This window comes from Amphibalanus amphitrite, unplaced genomic scaffold (genome assembly GCF_019059575.1).
Source record: "Amphibalanus amphitrite isolate SeventyFive unplaced genomic scaffold, NRLGWU_Aamphi_draft 000185F_arrow, whole genome shotgun sequence".
NCBI lineage: Eukaryota > Metazoa > Arthropoda > Thecostraca > Balanomorpha > Balanidae > Amphibalanus > Amphibalanus amphitrite.
The window spans coordinates 371,427-380,997 of record NW_024881680.1 but is presented as its reverse complement, the minus strand read 5'-3'; the positions used below and the strand labels follow the sequence as shown (position 1 = coordinate 380,997).

Here is a 9,571-nt window from a genome sequence, read left to right as displayed (position 1 = left end):
AGCAGTCGCACTTCTGAATCTGTAGCACTCGTGTAGTATTTGCACTAATGAACTGTCGCATGTTTGATATACACCCGTTCTATATACCCTGCTAAAATCTTCGGCCGCATGTGTAATAGTTTGGTAGTCGACCACCATATGTCAGGCAGCGCGGCGCCGACCGGGTGCCACCGATGTGTAGGCGCAGGCCACGGGCCACAGGGCATGGTGAGCTCGGTGGGCGAGATCGGCCCACGGTCTCAGTGCGCGGCAGCCGGCAGATCGCGTGTGCTGCGCTACGAGGGTGCAGAACAGGCAGGACCAGCAGCCGGCGCACGCACAGGTCAGCCGTCAGGTCAGTGGCCTCGGCCCTCGCCCCTCGGATGTCTAATTTCAGTCATTCCAATTCTGGTCAGCAGTTCAGCACAAAGTATTGGTGCGAAATGGTCCACGCGGACCGAAGCACCCACTCAACAATCAATCATTCAAGGACAAAGTATCGCTGAGTTAGCTCTAACATCGTGACGCTGAACGGGAAAGGGCTCATGCCTGAAACAGACTCTTTCCGCAGTCAGGAAATCGCATGCGAGAGCTTATTCAAATACATGAAGCACGCTCGCATCAATCGCACGCAGTGCACCTTCCGGATGCGATTGATGCGGGAAGAATTATAATGTATTTGATTAGGCTCTCGCATGCGATTTCCTGAACGCGGAAAGAGTCTGTTTCAGCCTTTAGACCAGGCTTTTATGTATATATATATATATATATATATATATATATATATATATATATATATATATGACAGGTCAGTTAGTATGCGAAATCCGTTAGTTTGCAACGCAACTAGTTTCGTTGCAAACTACCTGACCGGCCAGGTAGTTTGCAACGTAGTTGCGTTGCAAACTAACTGTACTTAATTGTATTTGTATTTGTTTGTATTTACATTTAAGAGCGATCCACATACAAAGTGCGTGGCGATTTAGTTTATTAGCCTTCATTCGTTTGTATTTGACAAAGTGTCGTTTTTTACACATTCTTCGAGTAGGTAAATGTTAACATGATTATTTTTTCGTCACACTCGTAGTTTCGGGCTACCCAGCGGCAAAAAAAAGAATAGGTTGACATTTGACATGGTTGACATTTGCATATTAGGTTGCAGGTCCGAACCTATGATGAAACATTATTCCCTGTGATTGTATTTATTTTTACAAAGAGGTTGAGGTGCTACTATCATGCTCCTTGTTACAGCATATTACTAATGTGCATTAACAATAAAGATCGAGCAATAAATAATAACCAACCTTCATAATGTACCTACCGTGGCTTTGGTAAAAGCTAGGTATATAACAATTTAGCGGTGGTCCCTTTCTCTTGAAAAAAACAATTTACATTGTTTAGCATTCAAACAGATAAACATCTCCTTTTTACGAAAATAAAAATAATTTAGTTAATTTCGTTACCGATTAACTAACCAACTATTCATCAAATATTTGTTATTTGCATAGTTATTTGCCAAGACACAAATTTATATCTTACCAATGTTTATTTTACGTTCGTGCTTTCGGAAAGCACAAATCAAATGCCGCTAAATGCTTCGTGAGGGCTCTCTCTATCGTCTGGAGGTTTCGAAAGATGCTCTCCAGAGATGGCGCTAGTAAATTTGGCTGACATGACGTCATGCTAAAAAGTGATGGGTTTTGTGAGAGCAAATGTAATAATAGTTGAAAATTTTGTACTTTTGCTTAATTAAGAAAAAATAAATATACAATTGTTCAAAACAGCGTTTTCCGCATTCATCCTTCATTGTTTTAAGAGGAATATAGACAGTTCAAATCTTTTTTCTTGACCGCAATTCGCACACGCACTAAATTAAAAGCTGGAGTTTTGTGCGTTCGTAAATCGTGATTTGAGAAAATAAGTTGACAATAATCTTTTGCACTTTTGCTTTACAATCATTTTTCAATGCAGATAAATGCATAAATGATTCAAAAATAGGCATATTTTTGAAATATTATGATTTTCCACAAGCAAATTTTCCCAAAAACTTGAACTACTTACAACTGACGAACGCATCCAATAATCTGGATGTCTTAGGATGAGTTCGTCATTTTTTCCCAAGGAAATACGATACAGTTCAAGCTACTTAACCGATTTATTAGGGTACTTTTGCCAATGAATTAATAAATAAATGACAACAATTAATCTCATTATCAACCATACTCGGAAGAATTTTCTTCGCATAAGCGCGAACACATCCGCGCTTTCATGAAAAGTCACGCCTGTAGATGTCAGGACTGCTGCTTTATGTTTCGCAGGGTGGCGCAGCGCGCAGGGTACCGACTACCGAGGCTGAGGTCTCCAGACTCTCCACCACGATTTAACTTGGAAATGGCCGATGGGGAAGGTCTCACCCAAAAACGGACGCCCTTTTACACAGCTGCATAAAGAGAATGAATTATTGGCATAGCTGACCACACGTCCCCTCCCCCTCTCCGCCCCAGCTCAATAGGAAATATCGCCTATTTTCCTTAGTCAGTTATATTCTGACTAATTTCTCACTCTTCCCAGTAAACCTTAACATGCATGATGCAGATGTCCACTGCGTAAGTCGTGTGCTTCCGTAAGTGTGCCAACTATATAGTGTTGCCTACACTCTACAGTGCCTACTGCTTCCCCATTGTCGTTATAATTGGTGATTCTCAGGTCAAAAGTTACACAGTGGTCTCAGAGAACAATCGTTTCAACAAATTAACGATTCAAACCGTTGCATTCTACTTATATTCCGGTCAGTTCTGCTACTAAACGATTCCGGCAAAACACTCTTTAGGTTATGTATTATGCGAACCACCACACAAAATTCGCCCAATCAATGGTCAGTTATTACTGCTGGGCTGAACCGTCATACGCTATATAGCCTATTGCCTATTGCAGTCAATATTTTCAGAACGATACTGACTGACGAAACACAACGTATTCGCGGATTCGCACATACGTTGGCACCCAGGTGGCCTGTCAGCAGCCGCACAAATCCGCACAGCGCAGCCGGGATTTGACATTGAGATGGTACACCGTAAAGCATGCCTTTCCGCACAGGGACACACATTCTCAAAATCCAAACTTATTCCAATACTGGTCAATTACGAATAGGCATAAAGTTTTGAGGTTTTCTCATGTTCATTCTTCTTTCAACACACGCGGCAGACTGCAGCAGCTGCAGAACATCTCACAGAGCTGCGCTGGATGCAGTCATGAGCTAGGACACGGTTTGTGACCAATGACCGATCGGGGGTGCCAGCCTCCTCCCGGCACGCGATGCACTGGCCGCCGCGCAGTCGATGTCGGGGCACCGCCGGCATTCGCCGACAGGGTTCCATCCGATTCGGTGTATTGGTGGCAGCCCGAACAGTGACCCACGCGAAGCTGGCGGACGTCGATGGCCGATGAGCGATGCCCTTCCGCGACCGGCGGTGGCAGTCGGTCCCACATCAAGAACAGATACCAGTCATGCGGTCAGTCGGCGACGGCGCTGTCGCGAGCCGATCTGATGGTCGCGCGGTGGGCGTTGCCGACGTCCACCGGGACCGTCGACTGGGGGAGCGCGGCCGCCTCTTGGCCGCCGCCTCTGGTCGGCGAGCTCGTTGCGCTGTGGGACGGCATCCACTGCAAGTCGTTCACTGTGAAGCGGTCGTTTGACCGGACCTGGCAGGCGGGGAAAGGGGGCCTCAGATGAAGTAAAACCATCCCTCAGGCCAGCTTGAACTGGCTCTCCACCTCACCATGTTAGATAAGCGGACACCCTCGTGATCATCGCAGCGATGATTGCCAATTGGTGTGTCATTATGGGAGAGGATGCCAGCCTCCTTTGCAAGATAGTCTGCCTTTAATATAGTGCAGCCCGACCCATTGCCTGTGGCGCAGACTGGGCTTGATAATGCAGTGCAGGACACACCAAACGTAAGCGGCCATCTGTACCCCCTGTGCAGCAGGGCTGACTCAAGAGCCCAGAGTTGCCCTCCCCCCCACCATTCTGTGCACGTGATAACTGGATGGGACATGCCATGGTCAGCATCTGTTCAAAAGCTGCCCTAAGCATGTAAAGCTCCACTGGCATGCTCAAGCATGGTCACAGTCAGTTCTCACTTCTCAGTTGAACCTCCAATGGAAACCCATCACAAAGTAGAGATCAGGGCGCCTCTCACACTGCAGCACACTCAACGACTGAGGCACCATCTCATCACTTGCAGGTGGTTCTTGCCAGGAGCAATGCCAGCCACGCACATCAGGTGATAACAGCAGTGTACAACTGCAATCTACAAGCATCCATGTTCTTTCTGGTTTTCTCCTGTTGAGATCCACTGCCATGCATGAACTTGATGGGCTTTTGTTGCGCTCCTCCCATGTGCAGACAGGTTTATGCTGAAACAAAGCAAAGCAAATGTGATTAATAATGGCCCTGTTTCACCATCCAGACACTGTGTGCACTGATAGCTACGGCATACCATAGCATCACTCAAATGACGTTGCATGTGATCTCTTAGTTTATGATCAATCGCGTTTGGAACAGAGTGAGAGGTTCTGAAAAACCGTACCAAGAACAGAGGTTTGAGTTCAAATACTGCTAGCATGCTGCTGGTGCTGGTACCGCAGCGTGCTAGCGTTCTGGGATGCTGTCATAGCTTAGCGTCACAGTGAAGTTTGTTGACACTGCCATGGAAACCCAATGCTCTGACACACGCAGCGCACTGCAGTGCGTGCTCTGCCGTGAAACACCACCCATGAACGTTGGTTGCATGACCAGGATGGAGCAGTGTGGCAGACAGTGATTTTAATTTTAATTGCACTTCCTAGAGATTAAAATGTTGTTGGTGAAATTGCTATTCATTATTCCTATTACCATTGTCTAAATTTCACATTTCAAGACAGCATCAGCATTGACATGTTATATAAAATAAGGTTTAGACTTCAGGTGGTCCCGGGTTCAGCTATTAAGTAAAACAAGGGCAAAAAATTGTAAAAAAAAAATATTTTAAAAAAATACCTGCCTTCATCAACACCTCATCTAATCTAACCTCATCCTCATCTAACAAGGCCCTAAAAGCAAGCAAAAACCGTTTTAATAACAATGTAATATTTTGCAACCGCTGCACCATTACTGTCACGTACGCTATCCCTAGATTGGTTGCTGGTAAGTAGTGGTTGTCGTCATCAACTCGTCATGCAGCAGCTGATTGGGATGGGCGGGGCCTATTTTTATCCAGGCGATAGAGAGAGCCTTCGTGAGCACCAAAAATTGTGTATTATATGTCTTATCCACGCCATTTTCCCCGGCAAACACCCATCACCCATTGTGCCGGCACACAGGGGTCTGTTCTCTTCCTTCCATAATGCTCATCCCTTCCTCTTGGTTTGTGGGTGGGCATTTTTGGGACTGTGGGTGGTTAATTGCTTTTTAATTTATCATTGCTTCCATCTTAAGGTGCTAGGACACTTCTTGAATCATATGAAAGTTGTTGAAACAGTTTTGACTCTGGTTCTTGATGTGTGATGACCTTGCCTTTTATTCATGTAAGTGAGCCGAGAGTCATTAGGTAGGTAGCCAATGGCCGGGCCGGGCCGGGTGGAATCATTTATTGTTGCATATAAATATTGATATAGGTAATTCAGGCTGACAGACCACTATTCATTTGTAAGCTTAGTTATAGTAACAGGAGCTGTATCTGCCACTTGGCTGAAAGAGAAAATTTGGCATGGTATCAGATTTACCCTATTGCTCTGCTGTCTTGTTCTCCTGTTTTTGTGTGTTTGGACAGGCCATAATTTCTTGAAGAATTTCCCTGCTGATGCATTCCTCATGAAAATATTATGGTAAAAGTATACATTGAGTCCGAGTGACTGTTTAAATATAAAGTTTTCATATTCTTACATTATTTGACATCCTGAATCCAAAAATGATGCTTGTATGTCCTGGAAATAAAAGGAAAACATAATCAAACCTGACCTAACCTTACCTATTTACCTACAAACCTACAACCTCAGTTGGGCAAACTAGACCTTTGGAATCAAAATATGGAGGCATCAAAAGATTGATTCCTTATGGTGAGGCCCCATCTAGAATACGCCAACTCAGTCTGGGGACCGACGTCCAGAGGTGATCAAGACGCCGTGGAGAGGGTGCAGAGGAGAGCGACAAGGTTCGTCCACTCCGTGCGACATCTCGAGTACCAGGACAGGCTCAGGGAACTGAAGCTCCCCAGCATGTACTACAGGAGGCTGAGGGGTGATGTCATCACAGTGTATCTGATGTTGACGGGACGCCTGAAGGTGACAGCTGGTGACCTGCTGGAACGAGAACCGTCCCAGAGAACGAGGAACCACGGTCTGAAACTGAGACAGCCCAGAGTCAACACCCAGCTGCGTCAAGTCTCCTTCTGTTCGCGCGTCATCTCGGCCTGGAATGGACTCCCAGCGGACGTTGTATCTGCCCCAAGCGTCAACGCCTTCAAGAATCGACTTGACAAGTTCTGGGCGCACCGAGTCTACGAACTGAGACCAAGGCAGTGAAGAAGACGCTTGACGAGTAGGAAACGAAGTCACCGAGAACAAGACGGAACTAAGAAGACATTGAAATGCCACTGATCGGAAATCACCCAGGTCCCTCAGGACCTTTCTTTTCCGTGTATACCTAACCTAACCTAACCTTATGACCATATTTGGGCATAAATGCAGACCATTTCTAACTTACCAAACACTTAAAAATAAGAGAGTGTTTCAAGAAGGAGCATGCCTGATCTTGAACAGAAATGCTGGAAGTATCTCCTAAGCAAAATAATATTGCTCCTATCATAACAATTTGAATTATATAGGTAGTTAAAGGCAATCAAGGAATTGATTCACTTTCAACAGATAATCATAATATTGATTCCTCATCAGCTGGCTAATCATTATTTTGATTCACAGGTAATGTTAAGAGATAGGCAACAATAGCCGGGTACACAACGACACAAATCGGAGCGGGCCAGCGAGGCCCGGGTAGTGGGCTAACATGCGGTTCACACCACACTCCACATGCCTACCCAACGTCTCACTACACACGCCTGCGATAAATGGTTACCAGTAATTAAATGCCCTACTTCGATTTTTATGACGAATAAAAAGTCATTCAATCCAAAAAAGCCTATAATACTGACTTACAAACAATATTTCCTCAGCAGCTATGCGCCGATGTGAGCCTGCCTTTACCTGGCATCGGAGTGGGCCAGCTAAGCCACCTGCCGCGGAGATGGCCAGGCTGGCCCACTGCGAATTTCCACGGAGAAAAAAATATGCAGATGTCACGCTGATTTACTGACTCAGCACCTTTTCACTGAATTTGTCACCTACGGTGGGCTACCGGCCTCGAAATGAGAACCTGGGCGCATGCGCGTATATCGCATCTAGGACAATTTTATTGTCAAGAAGAGGGAGATAGGTAATTATGGAACGTTTCTAAAGCTGTATTTGTATTTTGACGGTCTGTGCCCAAGGTAGGTGTTATGAATTTATGTTTTTAATGAATGTGCTGGTTCGTTTGCTTGCTGGCTGCTCTTACTTACCTACTTTCTTGCTCTTTCGTTTTGATTTTTTCCCTGCTAAATTTCTACCTGATAAGGCATTTATAGATATGCAATATATTTATACTTGTCTCTAATTTCCATGTAATGCCAGTGCATGGAAATACTGGGTGCTTATATGCATTCAATAATATTGCTGCAGTTCTGTATTACCTATTGAATGAAATGAAATAGGCTGTTTATTCTATTAAAAATACATATAGGTATTTGTGTGCAGGCTGTGGCGGTCTTGGTAAAGCTGGCGTCTCTGTCGACGCTAGCCGGCGAATGTGTCAATTTAATTTATATTTTATACTGGGTATAATAAAACATAATCTAACCTGACCTAACCTTACCTACAAACTTACAACCTACCAACCTACATACCTACACCTTACCTACCTACCTGCCTTCCTATTGCTGACCGTGACGCCAGCGTAACCGATACCGCTGTGTCCAGCATCTTGCTCTGAACTCTGATTTAGATTAAGGAAACTGCATATCAATATAGGAAAATGATAAAGAAGAACTTTTGTAGATTGATTATGCTGTTCTTGTTCCATCTTTCTGAACTCGCCTGTGGTTTGTGGACTCTTAAAACGCAGTAGATGCGTCAGTGTATTTCCCTTTGTTGGACATCTGTTGCTGGTTAGTTTCTGGCTTGAAAAAGTATTAAATTGTGTGTTGTCTGTATTTATATTAATATGCATCAACAAGTATTTTTGTCTTCTTCTATTCCAGGCTGGAGAGTGGTGAAGAATAATCCTTCAACAGAAATGTCTGCAAGATTGTTCAAAACATTGTTTTCTTTTTTATTTTCATTTAAGACTCTTCAATTGACATAATTACAGGAAATAGCATGTTCATTAAATGCATCAAGCCATGAGTTAGGGAAGTGAACTACTATAGAGTGATCAGTGAATGGATATGTTGGACTTTGTGCATAGTTGTGCGAAGTGGTGAAGTAACTTGGCTTGAATTTAGATTCATCCCTACTCTCCTAATTTCTAAAAAAAGTTCTTAAATTTTATTCCCGATTGTACTGTGTTCACGTTGCAAGGATGGGTTGCGAGTTGGTTGGATTAGTGGAAACATTTGCCTACAAAGTGTTGCATGTTGTTAAGCACTGCTGGCAATGCTTATGGTATGTGCTGTGTTGGACTTTGTGTATAGTTGTGCGAAGTGTTGAAGCAACTTTGCTTAAATTCAGATCCATCCCTAGTCTGCTAATTTTTCAAAAGGTTTAAGTTTCTTCAATTTTCTTCCTGTTTGTACTGTGTTCATGTTCCAAGGATGGGTTGTGAGCTGGTTGGATTAGTGGAAACATTTGCCTGCAGAGTGTTGCATGTTGCTTAGCACTAGTATTATTTGCTAGCAGTGCCTATGGTTAATTGTTGCTTGTGCAATTTCAGAAAAAATATATAGAACTTGATTAATTATATCTACATGTTTGGTGCATGCGTACATGTAAGGTGAGAACCAAGATGGAAAGGTCAGGACCCAACAGCTTACTTTTTAAGATATTCAATTAGAGCACATGGCAGTTGGAGTCACTCAGCTGAAAAGGGTTCATGAAAATCATTTGTACATGTACATATGCTTTCAAACCAAACTGGGGCCAGCAAAGAGCACCAGCCGACTGGCCAGGGTCAAGATCTAGCTGAGGTTGGGGGAGCAGCAACAAACTTCGCTGCTCAGATCAGGTGGTAGGTACTCTTCAATTCATTCCACGTGTTACACTGCTTAGAAATGGGGTATATTCAGAGGATAATTCTGCATTCTCCTTCATCCACCAGTAGCCAAAGGCCCGCAGTAGTCCAGGGACCTCAGTTTTCGATCCATGCTTGAGGTCCCAGCACAGCCATACGGACCCCAGTCCCTAGAAGTCACAGCCAAGCATGCTGAACGAAGATTAGAGATGCAGGTTGCCGTGTGTTAATGGTGCATTGTGAGTTTCCGTGTATAACGGGAGATTTGACGTTGTCGTGGCTTATACGACG

General features: G+C 44.2%; 1 protein-coding gene across 2 annotated transcripts in view; it reads left to right on the top strand.

Moving 5' to 3' along the window:
* The first annotated feature begins 204 nt into the window (after nt 1-204).
* LOC122384287 (metal cation symporter ZIP14-like) overlaps nt 205-9,571 on the top strand; it is a 31,099-nt gene continuing 21,732 nt past the window's right edge. The window contains exon 1 of one of the 2 annotated variants that reach the window (XM_043371562.1): nt 205-334. Coding sequence is in view for 1 of the 2 variants with exons in the window: in XM_043371559.1 (XP_043227494.1) it covers nt 5,527-5,547 (21 nt within the window). In the remaining variant the exon portion in view is untranslated. Of the gene's footprint in view, nt 335-5,398; nt 5,548-9,571 lie in introns of those variants that run through there. The other variant, XM_043371559.1, reaches the window with a different exon arrangement.